The sequence below is a fragment of the Daphnia pulicaria genome, chromosome 8, assembly GCF_021234035.1.
Source record: "Daphnia pulicaria isolate SC F1-1A chromosome 8, SC_F0-13Bv2, whole genome shotgun sequence".
Classification (NCBI taxonomy): Eukaryota; Metazoa; Arthropoda; class Branchiopoda; order Diplostraca; family Daphniidae; genus Daphnia; species Daphnia pulicaria.
The window spans coordinates 7,759,494-7,779,791 of NC_060920.1; the positions used below are offsets into that span (position 1 = coordinate 7,759,494).

Sequence of the window (20,298 nt, forward strand, 5' to 3'; positions counted from 1 at the left end):
TCACCGAAGTCACGAGATTACGCGAGGGAAACACAAAATATCCGAAACTATATCTGTACTGACAAACAGAAAAGAAGAATCCCTTTCATCAAGTGTTCTGACACGAACAATCAGTTAATCATTAAAAAATGCGTTTAGAACATAAAGAAAGTAACCACCTTTTCGTTTTTGCGTAATCCAACATTCTCTGTAAAAATGTACTGAAATTTCAAATACAAAGCATGGTGACGCAATTGACTCTCGAGCTCATGCTCTCTTTGAAAGTGGCGGTAGAGAGAAACCAACACTTTAAGGATTAAACGAAATTGTCCTTAACCTTAACTTTAGCCAAAAAGTGTTGAATATAAGGATTTTGTCCTTGAAAGTGGAAACCAAATTCAGAAATTCGGGAAAAATAAGCTACCATTAAATAAATAAAAAAAACTGTTATTTACTCAGTTAGGAAGCAGTACAAGTTCAAAACACCCTTTAACAATTATCAGAATTTACTGGTTATACTTTTGCCCATTTTTGGTTATTCTGAGAACAAACTGACAGAGGTCACTGTACTGGGCGCGTTTGTAGTGTCATCAGTAATTAACGTAATCAAGATTTGAAATCCATAGTGGTCAGTGGAAGTAGTCTCGGCGACTATAGCCGCCAATGCGGCAAGAGGTCGGGTCGTTTTCACTATAGTTTACATTTAGCTTCCACGTCCTTTCAAACGCCGTAATTCTGTCTGTCTCTCAGGTAATGCTATTTCGTTCAATACTGTTTTGTTTACTCTTGTTTAGATCAATTATGTTGTAGAGAGATCAATCACAAAACGAAAGAAACAAAAAAAGCAAAAAAAACACACAAACAAATCAAATTCCGGAAACCAGAACTTGAAATCCTTCGAATTGTGTATCGATATGTGTACGTTACCATTTATCATTTTTAAATGTCCCAAGTGCCACGAAAGAAAAAAACACCAAAACGAATTCAAACTGAAACGATTAAAAACGTAGATCGACGAACGGTTATATAACTATCAAAGAAGCGTAACTTTTTGCACGTAAAAAGAAATTGCATAAAATTTATGGAAACAGTCGACTTACATTCGTTCGACGCGTAACGCGTTATTTCAAAGCAGCAATTTATTGGTAAGGAAATTTTATAATGTACATTTAACTGTAGAGTACAAAAGATACCTATTTACAAAATGCGAGAACCTTTGGCTGATCTACTTTTTTTAATGTGTCATTTCTAACTTTATTTAGAGGCATGAGTGGCAGAGAAAAATGAATTTAGTCTGATAAAAATAGTTTACAACCAACGTTGGTCAGAAACTTAAAATCCATAAGAAAAAGTCCATTTTATAGGGGTATAAAACGATGCACAAGCGCTAAATGTTAAACTAACCGACTGAAATAATATAAATTTGATGCGCAAGAAAAGACTGTTAACAAATATGAAAACAATGTTTTGCTCCTTTGGTAGATTTATCCCAAAGCAATTTTTGTTTTGCGTAATAATCCTTTTCAGAAGAAAATAGGTACAGTATGTCAGAATTCATACATCAATCGGCGATGGAATGCATTGACGAAATATCTTCAACAAACAATCCAGAAAAAATAATATCCGACAATGGCGAACGATCTGAAAATGTTTTGATAAAGAATCCAATCAAAAAAATATGCGGACAGTTGAAAGAGGTAAGATTTGTCAATAGAGATTGACTAAAAGTAATTTTTTTATTATTAATCAAAACGATTGCATGAAAAGGTGATGGGCCAAGTTACCCTCGAGCCTATGCTTTTTGTTAAAATGGTGTCGGAGGGAAACGTTGTAGTGATTATCGATACACTACAACTAGACCGGGTTTGTCGTGTTAATTTCAACTTTAGTGAAGCAGACTGTATGGCAATGGACGACGGAAATCACTCACACATTCAAGTAAGCTAAAGAGAACAAACAATAAATTTCAAAAAAATTATTAATTTTAATTTACTGTTCATTTACTAAAATTAGGAAACGGTGCAGGTATACCAGAATAACTTTAACTTTTATCAAGGATTTCTGGCAAGTATTTTGCCAGTTTTGATTGTTCTCTTTGCTGGATCATTTAGTGATCAATACGGTAGGAAACTGCCGATGATCATCTCTTTGTCCGGATATGTGATTTTCGCTTTAATTTACATCGTCACGATCTTCAATCCATCGTGGCCAGTGGAAGTTCTCTACGCAGGCTCGATAGCCATCAACTTGTGCGGAAGTTGGGTCGTTTTCAATATGGCAGTCTACAGCTATTTAGCCGACATTACTGTAATAGAGAAACGTACAAAACGAATGGGCTGGATGGACGCTATTTGGTATATGGGAGGGCCCATTGGAACCGTGATGGGTGTATGGCTATACCGAGCATATGGCTACATGGCTGTATTCTCAGTCTCAGCCCTTTTGTGGTCCATATGCATAGCGTACACCGCCATTTTCGTCGAAGAAAGCGTTGTCCAACCCACAAAAGCAACAAAAAAAGGAAAGCCATTTGAATTTGTAATCGATTTAGTCCGGGCAGCTTTCAAACGATATCCCAATCGCGGTAGACTTCATTTGTTTTTGCTGATGGCCATTAAATTGGGTGTTTATCTTGTCCAAGGGCATCAGGTGATATTATTTCCATAAATCATCTACAATGTAAACTAATCACATACCTTCAATTTATAGGTTTATTTATGGGCACGACGTGTGCTCGGATGGGATGTCACCCAGTATTCGAATTGGTCAGGCGCAAATGAAGCTGTACGTCAAGTTGGTATGGTTATATTACTCGGACTGGCATCAAGTTACGAGCTGTCGGATTACACTGTTGCAATCTTTGGATTGGTATCCATTGCTCTTTGGAACATGATGTCAATCTTCATCACCGGCCCATCTTTGTGGTGGGTAGTTATCATCACTACTTTAGTAGGAGCTTTCAAGGCCAGCATCGACCCAGCTCTTCGCGCTCTGATAACAAGCATCCCGGACAAAAGCGACGTTGGTAAAATATTAGGGTTTCTTGGGCTGTTGGAATCCATTTGGTTTACTGTAGATAGGTCTATCTTCACGCACCTATACAACGCTTTAATTGAAACTTTCCCCCAGGTACACGAGAATTCATCGTTTAATGTTAACAAGACAGATGATAAAATGTGTTTATGTAGATCAACTTTGTAGTAGGAAGTGCCTTTGCCGTCGTGTTGATCTCGGCCCTATTTCTATTAAAAAGAGACTGGGAAAAACGAAGGAATCCAAATACATATGTGATTCCAGATCAAACAACTTATGCAACATAGGAGTGGCTTCGAAGATAAACGAAATAAATAAAAACACTTGATGAATTCGACGCCTCCCCCTCTCACAAACTCAACCCCATTGTGGTCGACATATTTTAGTTTAGACCAAATTTGTCTTTGTTTAGTTGCAGTTTAAACCCCTTTCAAGAATCGAATAATAAAAAAGAGTTTGTGTTATGACTTTCCCGTCAAATGAATTGTAAGGGGAAATTTCTTCATAAATTTAAATTATGTTGAACCTATATTTATGTTATTTATCAATTAACCCTCAGAGAGGGTGAGCCGATCCCGGAGGTACTGCAATACCGGGTCAACCCGTGGCGGGAGCAGTGCAAGCACTGTATTCCCGCCGGCTTCCAAAAATCAGTTTAATATTCTGGGGACCATTTGGTCCCATATCAGATATTAAGCTGATAAGAACAGATTTTTTGCATTGTATTTTCTAAAGGACTGAGAATAAACATATATACAATGATTTATATTAATTGAGTTTTAAGGGAAAAAGTACGCGAGACGACGTGTCAACGCTACGTTAAAAAACCCTTAGTTTGAGGAAGAGGGAGGACTTGCGCCCTTTTATTCTTCTTCTTCTTCGGGTTCGGGATCGCTTGCTTCGGTCTGGTATGCCAGGGGTTTGGCTATGATTTGGGTTGTTCCTTGGATGGCCAGTAGTTTTATCTTCTTCTTGAGGTTCAGCCATTTTCTACCCGAGAATCCCAGGGCAAGACATATCTCATCGTTGCTTGGAAGCCAGGACCCTAGCGAACCAACCACGAGAGGGAGTACCACACCAAGGTGTTTGTACTTTTCAATTTTCCTTGCCTGTCCCTTCTCGAGTCCATCCGCGCTGCTGAGTGAAACCGTGACGTCGATGATGATGGAAGGGTTGGTGGAAGTGACCACCAGGTCTGGTCTGAGTCCGGAGTTGTCCACGGAGAGGTTGACGGAGACGGTGTGGCCAAGTTTCTCCGTTTCTTCCGCCATCAGTCCTAAGATAGAATTATGACGATTAATAGAAAGAGTGGAGTTTACCTAGCACCCACAAACAACATGGGCTGTGGTTTCCAGCTTTGTACAACCTAGTCGACAGGTTTGACTGTCGACTTTGATCCTGGGCCACCTCGGACTGGAAGTATCCCTAGTCTCGGCTTGTGGAGAAAGTGCCATTTCTGGAAGGACAGTGGCGTTCGGCATGATAAGAGACCTGCGTTCTCCTTAGCCATGTCAAGAGCTAATCCAGTTGCCGTCTTTCCTTGTTGAGCTGACAGGAGTCTGTTGGTCCACCTTTGCCTCATCGCGGTCCGGAGTCCTCTGACTGTCTTGATGGAGATTGTGGAGATGTCATCGGCGATAACTTTGTTGTACTCTTCGCCGGATACATCAATCCTTATCCTCTTCAAATAGCCCGAGGCCTTCCTTGCGCGGGTCCAAAGGTTCATCGATGCTCCTCCATGTCGGATTGCTCCAAGTCCCTTTTCCATGGAACCTGCCAAGTACTCGTTAATGGGAAATGGAAATGGAACTTCGTTCCTGCCGTATCCCAATTTGATGGTTTCTTCTAGTTGTGCCATTGCCACTTCGCTGACGTTCTTGTCTTTGCTATCTAGGAGTTGCAGTGCTCGGGCCAGGGTCCAATTTTCAGCCTCGTCTGTGAGAGGGAGAACTCCAAGTCCTCCCACGCGGCGGTCTGAGTAGAAAAAAGCAGTGTTAGCGGACATAGGGACACAAACAACTTTGCGAAGGAAATCTCTACAGGCGACGTTCAGGTCGTAGAGGGACCAATTCTCGACCCTTCCCGATGCAAGGTGGTGGGAGAGTCATGGGAGCAGTACACTTCTGTACACCTCCAGCTTTTGCCAAGGAGCCAAGCCGGAGTTGCCAATCTTAATCAAGTTTCCGAGAAGTGATGTGGTGGGTTGGAAGGTTAGTCGTGAGCCTAGTGGAGTCCCTAGATAGCTTTCCTGTTTGTCCTCGGCTAGGGCCCATATTTGGGAGTCTCCAAGTCTCAGAGGGTTATCTACAGAAGATTTGCCATTAATGAGTGTGAGTGACGTGCATTTGCTGGGATTTAATTTCAAGCCGAGTGAGGTTGCCGTGTTCTCGGTGGCATTGAGAGTTCCCTGGATTTTGCGGACTGAAGATCCTGCGATGGCAATGTTGTCTGCGTAGGTAGTGGTGGACACTCTTGACTGGTAGACTGCGAACCCGTTGTTGTTTGATTTTACTGTTCTAATGATCGGTTCTGCTGCCAGATTGAAGACAACGCTGCTTAATGGATCTCCTTGTCGGACTCCGGCTGTTGGACGAATTTGGACTGAGTCTTGTCCGGCGGCAAAGTCCATGATGTTGTCTGAGTAGATAAAATATGGTCAGAATGCGGCGAAGTTCGTCTGGTATCGGGAGGCTTTCGAACAGGCTGTTCAGTACCGGATGAGATATTGATTCGAATGCGTTAGTGAGATCGAGCCAAGCAATCACCAGCTCCCTTTTCGACTGTTTCGCCTGCTCGATCACAGTGTGGAGTATATGGGTGTGCTCTTGGATACCCCTAACTCCTGGAAGGAATCCCTTTTGTTCTGGAGAAATCCATCCTAGTCTCGTGGCGGTGGCCATTATTGACGATATTATACCCGAAAATATCTTGTACATGGTTGGTAGTAAGAATATTGGCCTGAAGTTCCCATAATCAGAGGGATCTCCTTTCTTGAAGATAGGGACGGTTCGAGATGTTTTCCAGCAGGCTGGGATACCCAGAGACCACACCGCCCGGTAAATGGTTGCTAGGAGCTCGCCATTACCGTCAACAGACCGGAGGTGGCGATATTCAAGACCATCCCTTCATGGAGCAGTGTTAGCAGCTTTACCTAGTTTAAGCATGATTTCGCTAAGACTGGGGGGAGCTGAAAGTAGTCTGATGTCGTCATCGGTCGTCTGCTTCCAATCGCAGTGGTCAAATTGAGCACGGGCTGACTCCACTTGCTCCTGAGAACGACCTGGCTGACAGTAGGTTTTTTCCATGAATGCAGTCGCTGTTTCTTTTTGTGTTCTTTGTATTAAACAAGCCATCGCTGCTTTCTTTAACTGCTTTAAAAGACCGGAAGTGGAAAAACTAGCCTTGATTTACACGGGCTCAGCAGGAGAAGCGAAAGTGACCACCACTACCAGTACTGCAGCAGCAGCTGATCTCGTGTCTGTTTTCAAAGGAACGCCCATGGTCATGTCCAAGGCTGCCCGAACCGCAGCAGATGCCTTAACCGCCGTATTTATCGTGGTTGACGATATTATGCCAGTCATGCCACGTGGTCCACATTTGCAAAGAAACCGGAACGACACCAACTGTAGCCGCCAATGTGGCAAGAAGTCGGGTCGTTTTCAATATAGCTTACATAAGGCTTCCACGTCTCTTTCAAACGCCATAATTCTGTCTGTCTCTCAGGTAATGCTATTTCGTTCAATATTTTTTTGTTTACTCTTGTTTAGATCAATTATGTTGTAGAGAGATCAATCACAAAACGAAAGAAAAAAAAAAAGAAAAAAAGGAAACACAAAAAAAGCAAAAAAAAAACTAATTCCGGAAACCAGAACTTGAAATCCTTCTAATTGTGTATCGATATGTGTACGTTACCATTTATCATTTTAAAATGTCCTAAGTGCCACCAAAGAAAAAACACCAAAACGAATTCAAACTGAAACGATTAAAAACGTAGATCGACGAACGGTTACATAACTTTCAACGAAGCGTTACTTTTTTCACGTAAAAGAAAATTGCATAAAATTTATGGAAACAGTCGATTTACATTCGTTCGACGCGTAACGTGTTATTTCAAAGCAGCAATTTATTGGTAAGGAAATTTTATAATGGACATTTAACTGTAGAGTACAAAAGATACCTATTTACAAAATGCGAGCCTTTTGCTGATCTACTTTTTTTTAAATGTGTCATTTCTAACTTGTTTTAGAAGAATGAGTGGCAGAGAAAAATGAATTTAGTCTGATAAAAATAGTTTACAACCAACGTTGGTCAGAAATTTAAAATCCATAAGAAAAAGTCCATTTTATAGGGGTATAAAACGATGCACAAGCGCTAAATGTTAAACTAACCGACTGAAATAATAGAATTTGATGCGCAAGAAAAGACTTTAACGTTAACAAATATAAAAACAATGTTTTGCTCCTTTGGTAGATTTATCCCAAAGTAATTTTTGTTTTGCGCAATAATCCTTTTCAGAAGAAAATAGGTATGTCAGAATTCATACATCAATCGGCGATGGAGTGCATTGACGAAAGATCTTCAAGTGTAATAGCAAATAATCCAGAAAAAATAATATCCGACAATGGCGAACGATCTGCGTTTGTTCTGATGTTCTGCGTCTGGAATGTTTTGATAAAAAATCCAATCAAAAAAATATGCGGACAGTTCAAAGAGGTAAGTTTTTTCAATAGACTAATAGAGAATAGAGATTGACTAAAAGGAATTTTTTTTTTTATTAATCAAAACGATTACATGAAAAGGTGATGGGTCAAGTTACCCTCGAGCCTATGCTTTTAGTTAAAATGGTGTCGGAGGGAAACGTTGTAGTGATTATCGATACACTACAACTAGACCGGGTTTGTCGTGTTAATTTTAACTTTAGTGAAGCAGACTGTATGGCAATGGACGACGGAAATCACTCACACATTCAAGTAAGCTAAAGAGAACAAACAATAAATTTCAAAAAAAATTTAATTTTAATTTACTGTTCATTTACTAAAATTAGGAAACGGTGCAGGTATACCAGAATAACTTTAGCTTTTATCAAGGATTTCTGGCAAGTACTTTGCCAGTTTTGATTGTTCTCTTTGCTGGATCATTTAGTGATCAATACGGTAGGAAACTGCCGATGATCATCTCTTTGTCCGGATATGTGATTTTCGCTTTAATTTACATCGTCACGATCTTCAATCCATCGTGGCCAGTGGAAGTTCTCTACGCAGGCTCGATAGCCATCAACTTGTGCGGAAGTTGGGTCGTTTTCAATATGGCAGTCTACAGCTATTTAGCCGACATTACTGCAATAGAGAAACGTACAAAACGAATGGGCTGGATGGACGCTATTTGGTATATGGGAGGGCCAATTGGAACCGTAATGGGTGTATGGCTATACCGAGCATATGGCTACATGGCTGTATTCTCAGTCTCAGCCATTTTGTGGTCCATATGCATAGCCTACACCGCCATTTTTGTCAAAGAAAGCGTTGTCCAACCCACAAAAGCAACAAAAAAGGGAAAGCCATTTGAATTTGTTATCGATTTAGGCCGAGCAGCTTTCAAACGATATCCCAATCGCGGTAGACTTCATTTGTTTTTGCTGATGGCCATTAAATTGGGTGTTTATCTTGTCCAAGGGCATCAGGTGATATTATTTCCATAAATCATCTACAATGTAAACTAATCACATACCTTCAATTTATAGGTTTATTTATGGGCACGACGTGTGCTCGGATGGGATGTCACCCAGTATTCGAACTGGTCAGGCGCAAATGAAGCTGTACGTCCAGTTGGTATGGTTATATTACTCGGACTGGCATCAAGTTACGAGCTGTCGGATTACACTGTCGCAATCTTTGGATTGGTATCCATTGCTCTTTGGAACATGATGTCAATCTTCATCACCGGCCCATCTTTGTGGTGGGTAGTTATCATCACTACTTTAGTAGGAGCCTTCAAGGCCAGCATCGACCCAGCTCTTCGCGCTCTGATAACAAGCATCCCGGACAAAAGCGACGTTGGTAAAATATTAGGGTTTCTTGGGCTGTTGGAATCCATTTGGTTTACTGTAGATAGGTCTATCTTCACGCACCTATACAACGCTTTAATTGAAACTTTCCCCCAGGTACACGAGAATTCATCGTTTAATGTTAACAAGACAGATGATTAAATGTGTTTATGTAGATCAATTTTGTAGTAGGAAGTGCCTTTGCCGTCGTGTTGATCTCGGCCCTATTTCTGTTAAAAAGAGACTGGGAAAAACGAAGGAATCCAAATACAAAGGTGATTCCAGATCATACAAGTGATGCAACATAGGAGTGGCTTCGAAGATAAATGAAATAAATGAAAACACTTGATGAATTCGACGCCTCCCCTCTCTCACAAACTCAACTTCATTGTGGTCAAAATATTTTAGTATAGACCAAATTTGTCTTTGTTTAGTTGCAGTTTAAACCCCTTTGAAGAATCGTATAATAAAAAAGAGTTTGTGTTATGACTTTCCCGTCCAATGAATTGTAAGGGGAAATTTCTTCATAAATATAAATATTGTTAGATCTAAATTTTTATTATTTATCAATTAACCCTCAGAGAGGGTGAGCCGATCCCGGAGGTACTGCAATACCGGGTCAACCCGTGGCGGGAGCAGTGCAAGCACTGTATTCCCGCCGGCTTCCAAAAATCAGTTTAATATTCTGGGGACCATTTGGTCCCGTATCAGATATTAAGCTGATAAGAACAGATACTACACTTTGATCTTAGCCAAAAGGCCGAGAAGCGATACTTACACAACGAACTGGCGGGGCATATAAGGTTTTGCCGATTCAGAACTGCACTGGTTAATCGGGGGTCTCAAATGTCGCTCAAATACAGAAAAATGGTGACCGTGTGCGGCAATTACCTAATTTTGACGTAGCATCAATCAGCGTCTTTATTGTTCATGATTCGTTATTTTTAAAAAGAAATTTTGGCATTTCGTTCAATCAAAACAGTTGAAAAATTGTTTCCCCTCAACAAGTGAAAAATATCAAAGCGACGCTATTCTTTCTGTTGCCCCGGGCTATCGCACGCCATCTACTGGAGATGAAATCAAACGAATTTAGAAAGAATTGTTCAAACGGTTTAAACAAAAAAAAAAGTCCCGAAATATGTTCAAACGGTTTAAACAATCAACGAAATAATTTGGAAAAGAACAAATCAACGAACCCTTCAAGTTAAAACCTATAAGTAATTAAATGCGAATTTTCAATTTGTTTGCGAAAGAAAAAAGAAACGTTAAGCCTATTTAATAAGCTTGAAGAAAAAATTGTAATTTAAAGTTAGAAATAATTTCTTCTCAACTGTGTGTATTATTTAAAAATATATATATAAATTACGACGTAGTTCTTATTTTTTCGTGTTATCAAAAAAAAAAAAAAGATTAATGGTTTCGTCGTGGTTCTTATACTCGGTGCATTGTTCAGTTAATCAGTTGAACATTGCAACTTGTGCAGCGGTGTCCATATTGCAAAAGATCGTGACGGAATATTTGTTTTAATTAAAAGACTACCTCACTGTACAATTTCACTTGGTTACGGTATTTTGATTAAAAGTTTGTTATCTTTAAAAAATAACAGGAGTTACTTCAAATTCTAGATGGGGAATAAAAATTCCGTCTGTACAGAAACTGCTGCTTCACCTTGCGAAAGTCTAGAGCTGTTGAGTACTTTACAATGTCTTCCAAAAGGTATCAATAATCTCGAAAGAAAAACCAAAGAAATTCATCTTGAAAGAGAAAGAATCGTCAAAAAGTTAAGAGATATGGCAGACTATCTAGAGAAAACTCACTCCGACGTTTTGATCGCTGATCGTGTTGGGACTGGTGTCGGTATTGGGTCAGGACTTTTGTTTATTGGAGGACTCGTTGCTGCTCCGTTTACAGCTGGAGTGTCTCTCGCCTTAACCACCGCTGCAACAGCGACTGGTATCATGGGCGCAATAACATCTGCTGGAGCAAATATTACCGGCTTAGTAATGACCAAAAATTCACTTGCTCCTTTGCAAGAAGAGCTTGATAAACACTTGAAGCACATCAAAGATATCTCCTCAATTGATCCGCAGTATTTGGTTCGTGCCACCCGGTTGCGCCCAACATTGGAGATACTCGAAAAGCTATCCGAAAGCACATTCTTGCAGTTGCTGTTGACATTTAAAAAATTAATAACTCACGCTTTAAATGGAGATTATGCCCAAATCAGTCGAGCGGTCAATCACGTTGTAGACCCCAAAATCAAAGAATTGCTTCAGAAGCTTCCTATACCCCTGGATCGTCCATCTCTGCAAGCTTTAGCCGAAATGTGCACTTTAATAATAAGTCACATTCGCAGCATTAAACAAGCTATTGATGCTTGCTTGAACTTTTTGAATAAACCAGAATTAATCCGACTTGCCATGGTCTACACGAATTCAACAGCAAAATCCATCACAGCGACAACTCAAGAAGTTGCTCAGATCAAAGCTGCATTCAAAGGTACACCGATGGCCATGACAAAAACAGTTCGATACGTAGCCGGTGCTGCAACTACCGCATTTGTTGTACTTGACGTGATCTACATGGTACGCATTTGCAAGGAAACGGGAGAGACTCCCACCGTTCAAAATCTACGAAAAATGGCAGATGATCTAGAGAAGGAATTCAGTGACGAAACTGAAGAAGAGCTTGCTGAAAGGGATGGAACTGATGCTGATGAATGTAAAGGATAGCAAGATATTTTGACTTGAGAAAACAATTTTTTTATGTCTATGACTCTATGACTTTAGTAGTACCAGTAGTTTTTCGTAGAAGATTTTGAATGAAGTTGGAGATAAATCAATTCACATAGCTTGACTTTATAAACAGACAAAAATCAGGCGATGCATTTTCGATTTTCTCAGTTGGACGAGTTCAATAAACTACACACCCACTTTTAAACAAGACGGATATTTGTGTTTAAATTTAATGTTTTTAAATTAAGTGGTGTAAGCAAAATTGCTGAAAAAAGGTTTCCTAGATACGGCAAGTCAAAAATTGATTATCTTATCATAAGCTGTTGACAAAAACAAGTCAATTCGCTATATGATAAAAGAAACGAATGAGACAATAGACGAAGATACTTTTTGTTATCAAACAGAACAGTTGCTACGGAGCAAAAACATGGCCACACCTCTAAAAAACAAGAACTTTGGTTCTGTTACCTTGATGCATAAAAAATGCCGATAGCCATTTCTAGAATCACGTGTCGAGGTGTTATACATAGCATAAAATTTCTCCTTTTTCAACCTTTGCATCAAACATGCTTGAAACCAACAGAATTTGAACCACGGAAACTGTAAGAAAAATTCTGCGTAGTAGATTCGACCGACAAAGAATATCATATTCGTTCAAAAATAGGAAGATGCATCAGCTTCGACAGTACAACAGCTGTTGCATGATCAGCAAAAGTACGCAATTCAACCGCCGTTGCTCCAACGACTGAATGGTGCATGCCAGACACAAGCCATAATAGAAAACAGTTGACAGCCAGCACTTGACCTGCACGGTCAAAGTCGGGGAGATGCCGTCTGATAAACAAGAAGAGTTGATCGAACATGAAAATGAACAAAGTCCAGTGATTGAACCCGCTGAACCCAAGTGTTCTTTTCAAAAAGCCTTCAGACAGTTCAAAACGGTACGTTGTTTTCAATATGTAATTTTATTTTGGAAATTTATCGACAATCTGGTAACAGGCAATGAGCCATGTTACGCTCGAGCCCATGCTTTTTGTGAAAATGATAGCAGAGGGAAACACTATCGTGATTGGAGATACACTAGAGATTGATCGTGTTTGTCGAGTAAATCTCAACTTTAGTCAAGAAGATTGCATGGCAATGGATGATGGAAATCACTCCGACGTTCAAGTAAAAGATTAAAAAAAACGCAATTATCTAATTTAAAAAAATCCTTTAACGAAAATTCAATTGTTCAGGAAGCTGTCCAAATCTACCAAAACACTTTCAATTATTATCAAGGATTGATGGCGAGCATTTTACCCGTCTTGGTCATTCTTTTTGCTGGGTCAATTAGTGATCAGTACGGTAGAAAACTGCCAATGACAGTTGTTCTAGGAGGATTTGTGTTATATTCGATAATTTACATTATCACTGCCCTCAACCCTTCCTGGCCAGTGGAAGTTCTCTTCGCGGCTACGATAGCTGTCAATGCGACAGGCAGCTGGGTCGTATTCAACATGGCAGTTTACAGTTATTTGGCCGATATCACATCGGCGGAAACAAGAACGAAACGTATGGGATGGATGGACGCTGTTTGGTACATGGGAGGGCCAATCGGAACCGTGATGGGAGGCTGGTTGTACAAGTCATACGGTACGGTCGCAGTTTTCGCAGTCGCCGGAACGCTATGGTCTTTCTGTATAATTTACGTCGTTGTTGTCGTGAAAGAAAGTGTCGTACAACCTTTAGAAACGACCCCGAAAGGGAAACCATACCGATATGTACTCGACCTAGGAAGAGCAGTTTTTAAAGCTTACCCACACCGAGGTCGAGTTCATTTGTTGTTACTAATGGCTGTCAAATTGGGCGTTTTTCTCGTTCAAGGACATCAAGTAAGATCTATTAACTTTTAATCATTTAACGTTTAATTTAAAGTTTCTTTCGACTTTTGAAGGTTTACCTATGGGCTCGACGTGTACTTGGATGGGACGCCACTCAATATTCGATTTGGTCTGGAACTGACGAAGCTATTCATCAGGTGGGCATGGTGATTTGGGTGGGCCTAGCATCGTTTTACTGCCTATCTGATCACACGGTCGCTACATTCGGATTGGTGTCGATTGCTCTCTGGAACATTGTTTTAGCCTGCATTACCGGGCCTTCAATGTGGTGGTTGGTTATCATCGCAACTTTAATCGGTGCACTGGAAGGAAGCATCGAGCCCGCCCTGCGTGCTTTAATTACGAGCATACCAGACAAACGAGACATTGGAAAAATTCTATCTTTTCTCGGACTGTTAGAGTCCATGTGGCTGATTGTCGATAAAACACTGTACACCTTTCTGTACAACGCTTTCATCGAATATTTCCCTCAGGTAAAAAACAATGTAAATAGAAATTTCAAGATGTTTTAACTTTAAGATTTTTTCGCAGATCAATTTTGTGGTCGAGACCTTCATCGCTGTTATACTGATACTAGTGGTCACCCTCTTGAAAAGAGACTGGCTGAAACAACGAAACTTGGATTTGAACAAAATTTCAACAGATTAACTTGGACGCAAAACATTTTCTCTTTCTTTTTCGACCAAGGAAATCTTTCTACAGCTGCTACACATTGTCGTTTGTTTCGCTACAGCAAAATTGTAAATTTTCACAAACGACTTTTATTACCTAATAAGTGGGAGCCGTTTGCAAACTCAGTCGATTGTTAAAAATAAACCTGTTCTAAACTTCAGACCCCTGACTAGTGAATGAAAAGTATGTTGCAGATTCTTCCTACCTTATTCGAATGAAAATGATGGGGAGATAACATCTACTAGGTTTCGATCTTGAAGTGGAATTCATTGAAGCCTAGATTCAAACAGTATGATAATAAAATCTGATCATGGTATAATATTCATCGCATGCTAATACTACCTCTGGGAGAAGGGATGGAATTTGATGAAGAGTTCGACCACCATGTTGCAGCAAGCCAGCTGAAGCAAGCAGCAATAGTAAATCTGGTGAATTTTAGTCACTGACGTGAAGGGAATTCTTAAGTCTCAATACACAAGTCCAGTTTTCCACTCATCTCAAGTTTTTCATCACACAGACTCAACGTGTGCATGGCTCAACAAGATTTTTCAGCATCACATTGTTTGATTCAATTGTAAAAGGACAAGCCTGACCACATGTTGGAATGGCACAAAATTCCCTCACATGCAATAAAACATTGTTATCTAGTTTCAGGCTTTCAGCACGAAAGAGACTGCTGAGACTACTGAGAGCAACGAGTACTGAAAGCAACGACCACGTTGCACTTAGTTCAAAGAAAATTGAGCTAGAGAAAAAAGAAACGTTTCACATGGAGCACCGGAAATCTGTGCAAATTTTGCACCACGACATTTTAAGCGCCAAGTTATTGTCGTACAGTGTTGCATAACTCTCATGACTGAATTCGATGCCTTTTTTCCTAATGAAAAAATAAAATAATAAATCCCTTGATAAATTTACCTTAAATTTAAATTAAGAAAAAAAAATACATTTCGAAAAAGTAATTGAAAATATTTTAAGTTAAATTTATTTTCCACGTGAAGTTGTTTTGATCGATAATAAACTCTGACCCTGAGGCAGTTTCTGTTTCTTACTTCTCTAATTACCTGTAACTACTTTCCTTTTACATCCACATTTATCAATCCATTTATTCTTTATTCTTTTTTTTTTCTTTATACTCTATTGCCAGTGGCTATAGAAATTGGATAAAGAAGGTTAATAATAGAGGTGGGGTGAGAATATCGTCTGTTACGTCATTATCGAATAGGTTCAGACGTCAAACAGGGTGACAAAAAAACGTATAAAAAGAGAGGAAAAAGTAATTGGAAATCAGTCGAGTGAGCATCTCCGACACGACAACAGCAGTAAAGCAATTTGCACTTTCTACATTCTTCGTCGTAAACTGAACATCAGTTTGCAATCATGGGTAAAACTATCGTCCAGTTTCTTATTTAATGTCATCTGGTTAATCTCGTGTTTCTTCATCGTAATTTTTTGTATTAGTATCTTTGTAAATTTATGATAACGGCGTTTCTTGATTGACACTTGTAAACCTGACGATTGACAATGTTTCTCATTGTTTAGCTAATTACGGCGTGTCGCTGCTTTTGGCTGTTGTCTCGTTGATGGCCGGATCGGCCATGGGTGTACCGATGGCTTCCGGGTACGGTTACACAACTACGGCGTCCTACTACACAACAACGTACGCTTCTCCTAGTTACACAACTAAAGCACCCGAGTACTACACCGAAGCACCCAAGTATTACACAACCAAGGCTCCTGAGTACTACACTACCACGTATGCAGCTCCATCGTATTACACCGAGGCACCAAAGTACTACACCACAAAGGCTCCTGAGTACTACACCACCACGTATGCAGCTCCAAGCTACTACACCGAGGCGCCCAAGTACTACACCACAAAGGCTCCTGAGTACTACACTACCACGTATGCAGCTCCAAGCTACTACACCGAGGCGCCCAAGTACTACACCACAAAGGCTCCTGAGTACTACACCACCACGTATGCAGCTCCAAGCTACTACACCGAGGCGCCCAAGTACTACACCACAAAGGCTCCTGAGTACTACACTACCACGTATGCAGCTCCAAGCTACTACACCACAAAGGCTCCTGAGTACTACACCACCACGTATGCAGCTCCAAGTTACTACACCGAGGCGCCCAAGTACTACACCACAAAGGCTCCTGAGTATTACACCACCACTTATGCAGCTCCGAGCTACTACACCGAGGCACCTCAGTACTACACCACCAAGGCTCCGGAGTATTACACCACCACTTATGCAGCTCAGACCTACTACACTGAAGCCCCGGTTTATTACACCACTACTTATGCTACCCCCAGCTACTACACAGAAGCCCCGAAATACTACTCTGCTCCAAGCTACACAACCACAGTTGCCCCGTACTACACCACAACTGAAGCAGCCAAGTACTATGTAGCCCCAACTTACTACACTGCTGCTGCTCCATCTTATTATGCTGAGCCAACTTACTACACCGAAGCTCCAGTTTATTACACTACAACTTACGCTACTCCAAGCTACTACACCACCAAGGCACCTGAATACTATACCGAGAAGGCCGAATATTACACAACAACGTACGCTGCCCCGACTTACTACACTGAGGCTCCGAAATATTACTCAGCTCCGAGTTACTACACCGAGGCTCCGGTTTACTACACAACAACATACGCCGCTCCAACCTATTACACTGAGGCTCCCAAGTACTACTCAGCTCCAAGCTACTACCAGACTGAGGCTCCTCAATACTACACCACTAAGGCACCAGAATACTACACAACAACCTATGCCGCTCCGACCTACTACACTGAGTCCCCGAAGTATTACTCTGCCCCGGTTTATTACACTGAGGCTCCAACTTACTACACCACCAAAGCCCCCGAGTATTACACTACCACGTATGCTGCCCCAACTTACTACACCGAGGCTCCCAAATATTACTCTGCCCCGAGTTACTACACTGAACCACCAAAGTACTACACCACCAAGGCGCCTGAATACTACACCACAACCTACGCTGCCCCAGCTTACTACACTGAAGCTCCAAAATATTATTAGCGCTATTTAAAAAATGTATAGTCTTTATTAAAGTTAATTGAATTTTATTACGGCATATCTCTGTTCCATATCTTCTAGTCAATTGGTTTGGAATGTGGTGTCTTAATGAGATAATCAATAAAAATATTTATGTGGTTAAAAATTAGATTTCATTTATTTGGAACAAATTTATGGTACGGGCATCGTAGATACGGTGAGCGGCCTGAGTCACAACCTACAAGAGGTAAGTGAATAAATCCTGAAATCTTTCTCTCAATTCCAGCGAGGTGCGCCGAATGAGCGGAATCTGATCAACACATTAAGTCGGGCAGAAATGTTTCTTCACAAGTGAAATCTTTTGTATTTAAAGAAAGATGAGAGTATGCAAGAAAATGATCTTTTCTTACTTGGATATTATACCGACTCAGTAAAAGGCACTTAATGGAATCGATGAAACCCAGTTTGAAGACGTTTTGCCTCTTGTCGAATAGAAGCAGCAAAAAATGATTTTCAGAAGACTTAGAAAGCTTACTAAAACCTCTTTGAAGCATATGTATGATGTCTATGGTTAGAGGCACTTGTAATAGCTTGTAACCATTTCAAAAAACCAGTTGGACGCGAAAGTACCCCTGTGCTTACATTTATTAAAATTTGTATTTTGATTTGATCGAAAAATACTGACTAATAGTATTCTTGATACTGTTTTCACAGATAAAGACCACTGGCGCGCCACTGGTCTCTTATGTGCTTTTTTATCCAAGTGTTATTAATTTTCGGACAACTACTACAAGCTAAATTAAGTCACATTGCCAATGCGTACTATTGTAGGACCTGAAATATTTTGCAGTTGTATTTTTGAAGTGCTCTATGAAATTATTGAACTTCTTTTTATTTAATAAATTTTTGAAATAATCGGACAGAAGATTTCGTATCTATTCCGTTCATCTCTACTAGCAAGCAAAACTTCCATTCCCGTATTTCTACCCTTCCTCCCATTCGTTTGCCTTGTGTTTCTTGCTGGGCCGGTTTTCTTCACTTCTGCATAGTGGCACATGGTTTTTTTGGAAGTTTATCTACAAGAACATAACTTTATTACTATAAACTAGTAAATCGAAAGGTGATTTATGAAATGTATAGAGTTATCTGTTTATTTGGTTGAAACACAATTTTGGTGGCTTATTTTGATCCAATGGGAGAGAAAAGAATTCACTTGAGTTATCTTTGTGTTAATCTACATTTACATGTTTTAATAATATGTTACATTTTGAATGATAGACCATTGTTTCAAAATGGGAAATGTCTTAGCTTCTGGCCCCCCTGTGCCACCTCCATTACCACCTGCATTAGTGGCTGATGAACATCCCTTAGAAAATCCTGGAACAGTGGAAGATTTACACAAGAAAACCAAAGGTTGCATAATTGTTAAAGTGTTTGACACATGATTCTCACTGTTATTTTTTTTTAGATGTTTTCCCAGTCAATTTTGAGGGAGCCAAGATTATGGTGAATAAGGGTCTCAGCAATCATTTCCAAATTTCACACACACTGAACATGAGTTCGGTGACTCCATCAGGTTACAGATTTGGTGCCACATATGTTGGCCCACAACAATATGGTCCATCTGAAGCATATCCTATTTTACTTGGAGACATTGATCCTAGTGGAAATTTAAATGCAAACATAATCCACCAGTTGAATAAGAACACTCGGATGAAGTTTGTCTCGCAGGTAAATCTCATTAATTGCAAGTCTGACAGTTTTCCTCCAACTATTTATTTTTCTTTTAGATCCAAAACTCAAAATTTGTTGCCACACAATTGACTACAGACTACAAAGGCAGTTCATACACAGCCTCATTAACAATGGGGAATCCTGATTTTATCAATGGATCAGGTAATATAATAGTAATTACACTAAACTATTGTTGTTTCCCCCCCCCCCCCACTTACTTCATATGTATTTTTCAGGCGTATCCGTACTTCATTACCTCCAGTCTGTCATGCCTAACGTTGCCGTCGGTGGAGAAGTAGCCTACCAGTATGGCTCTGGAATACCGGGTGGAGGTATTGCTGTGATTTCCGGTGTTGGAAGATACACAGGTATTTAAAAAATATAAATATTTGTCCACTTGATCTTTGAAAAATAATTAATATTCATTTTATACTTAGGTTCCAACTGGAATCTGAGTGGTACGGTGGGCGGTTCTGGATTGCATCTTTGTTTCCACCAAAAAGCGAGTGAACAAGTTCAGATTGGTGTTGAACTAGAAACCAATATTAGAGCTCAAGAATCGGTTGCATCTATAGGTTATCAGGTATTCCTCATATTGAGATAAATTGATTCCACATGTCTAAATCCATAACGAAATTTAGGTTGATTTACCAAAAGCAAATTTGGTCTTCCGCGGAATGTTAGACTCCAACTGGACTGTTGGCGGTGTACTGGAAAAGAAACTACAACCTCTTCCTTTTACTTTTGCTCTCAGTGGTTTGATGAACCACTCCAAGAATCAGTTCCGCCTGGGATGCGGATTAATTATTGGTTAGAACGAAAAAATAGCTATTGTGATGCCAAGGAGAGCTTCATATTAATTTGTAGTCAATTCAAATCTACCACATGAAAATGGACAATTTGGTATCGAATCAGCTGTACAATCATGCCATCCGAATCTTTAAATATCATTCAATTCCTGGACAGCCGTTTGATCTAACTATTTGTTCATAACAAACCCACTCGTTAGTAAAAATGCCTAATACAACAGAAATTTTTTACAGAATCATTTCATCCAATAGAATAGCTTAGAGCCGACGGATGCTGTTGCGGTTCAAAATCCGAAACCAATTCGGGTTTGAAATCGTTAGAGATAACGGTTTCTTGGTTACAGACGACGTTAAGCTTTCAAGGTGTGC

The 20,298-nt window shown here is 40.1% G+C and overlaps 7 protein-coding genes and 2 non-coding genes across 13 annotated transcripts; 6 read left to right on the top strand and 3 right to left on the bottom strand.

Annotated features, from left to right (window-relative positions):
* Positions 1–1,523: 1,523 nt before the first annotated feature.
* LOC124311921 (solute carrier family 46 member 3-like) lies at positions 1,524–3,299 on the top strand. The gene is made up of 5 exons (XM_046776287.1): positions 1,524–1,676; positions 1,747–1,917; positions 1,993–2,628; positions 2,689–3,108; positions 3,168–3,299. The coding sequence occupies exons 1-5, from the start codon at positions 1,524–1,526 to the stop codon at positions 3,297–3,299; spliced, it is 1,512 nt and encodes a 503-aa protein (XP_046632243.1).
* Positions 3,300–3,571: 272 nt separating this feature from the next.
* Positions 3,572–3,763, bottom strand: LOC124312714. The gene has a single exon (XR_006910630.1). It is a non-coding gene; the product is annotated as a U2 spliceosomal RNA (small nuclear RNA).
* Positions 3,719–15,141, bottom strand: LOC124312704. 4 transcript variants are annotated; one of them, XR_006910622.1, is made up of 4 exons: positions 14,688–15,141; positions 14,551–14,621; positions 5,053–5,649; positions 3,719–4,986 (listed from the first exon to the last, which is right to left on the bottom strand). XR_006910622.1 is itself a non-coding variant. In XM_046777198.1 (3 exons), exons 2-3 carry the CDS (start codon positions 4,491–4,493, stop codon positions 3,876–3,878), a joined length of 528 nt encoding a protein of 175 aa, XP_046633154.1. In that variant the 5' UTR covers positions 4,494–4,986; positions 8,740–8,839; the 3' UTR covers positions 3,719–3,875. The 4 variants fall into 4 exon arrangements, 1 of the variants encoding a protein (XP_046633154.1); XR_006910623.1 differs by lacking the exons at positions 14,551–14,621; positions 14,688–15,141 and adding an exon at positions 8,740–8,851; XR_006910624.1 differs by lacking the exons at positions 14,551–14,621; positions 14,688–15,141 and adding an exon at positions 5,727–6,334.
* LOC124312701 (solute carrier family 46 member 3-like) lies at positions 6,240–9,563 on the top strand. The gene is made up of 6 exons (XM_046777193.1): positions 6,240–6,735; positions 7,528–7,725; positions 7,812–7,982; positions 8,057–8,692; positions 8,753–9,172; positions 9,232–9,563. The coding sequence occupies exons 1-6, from the start codon at positions 6,316–6,318 to the stop codon at positions 9,361–9,363; spliced, it is 1,977 nt and encodes a 658-aa protein (XP_046633149.1). The 5' UTR covers positions 6,240–6,315; the 3' UTR covers positions 9,364–9,563.
* LOC124312713 lies at positions 9,637–9,827 on the bottom strand. The gene has a single exon (XR_006910629.1). It is a non-coding gene; the product is annotated as a U2 spliceosomal RNA (small nuclear RNA).
* On the top strand, positions 10,501–12,000 carry LOC124312703. Of its 2 annotated transcripts, none has more exons than XM_046777195.1 (2): positions 10,501–10,621; positions 10,681–12,000. In XM_046777195.1, exon 2 carries the CDS (start codon positions 10,681–10,683, stop codon positions 11,785–11,787), a length of 1,107 nt encoding a protein of 368 aa, XP_046633151.1. In that variant the 5' UTR covers positions 10,501–10,621; the 3' UTR covers positions 11,788–12,000. The 2 variants fall into 2 exon arrangements, with proteins under 2 accessions (XP_046633151.1, XP_046633153.1); XM_046777197.1 differs by having other exon boundaries at positions 10,501–10,615.
* LOC124312702 (tetracycline resistance protein, class A-like) lies at positions 12,564–14,505 on the top strand. The gene is made up of 5 exons (XM_046777194.1): positions 12,564–12,731; positions 12,790–12,960; positions 13,029–13,664; positions 13,727–14,146; positions 14,205–14,505. Exons 1-5 carry the CDS (start codon positions 12,618–12,620, stop codon positions 14,319–14,321), a joined length of 1,458 nt encoding a protein of 485 aa, XP_046633150.1. The 5' UTR covers positions 12,564–12,617; the 3' UTR covers positions 14,322–14,505.
* Positions 15,142–15,725: 584 nt separating the features above from the next.
* On the top strand, positions 15,726–18,104 carry LOC124311922 (extensin-2-like). The gene is made up of 4 exons (XM_046776288.1): positions 15,726–15,729; positions 15,888–16,251; positions 16,672–17,172; positions 18,101–18,104. The coding sequence occupies exons 1-4, from the start codon at positions 15,726–15,728 to the stop codon at positions 18,102–18,104; spliced, it is 873 nt and encodes a 290-aa protein (XP_046632244.1).
* Positions 18,105–18,360: 256 nt separating this feature from the next.
* On the top strand, positions 18,361–20,165 carry LOC124352534 (mitochondrial import receptor subunit TOM40 homolog 1-like). The gene is made up of 7 exons (XM_046802056.1): positions 18,361–18,506; positions 18,665–18,799; positions 18,855–19,117; positions 19,177–19,282; positions 19,357–19,488; positions 19,558–19,703; positions 19,762–20,165. The coding sequence occupies exons 2-7, from the start codon at positions 18,679–18,681 to the stop codon at positions 19,933–19,935; spliced, it is 942 nt and encodes a 313-aa protein (XP_046658012.1). The 5' UTR covers positions 18,361–18,506; positions 18,665–18,678; the 3' UTR covers positions 19,936–20,165.
* The last annotated feature ends 133 nt before the right edge of the window (positions 20,166–20,298 follow it).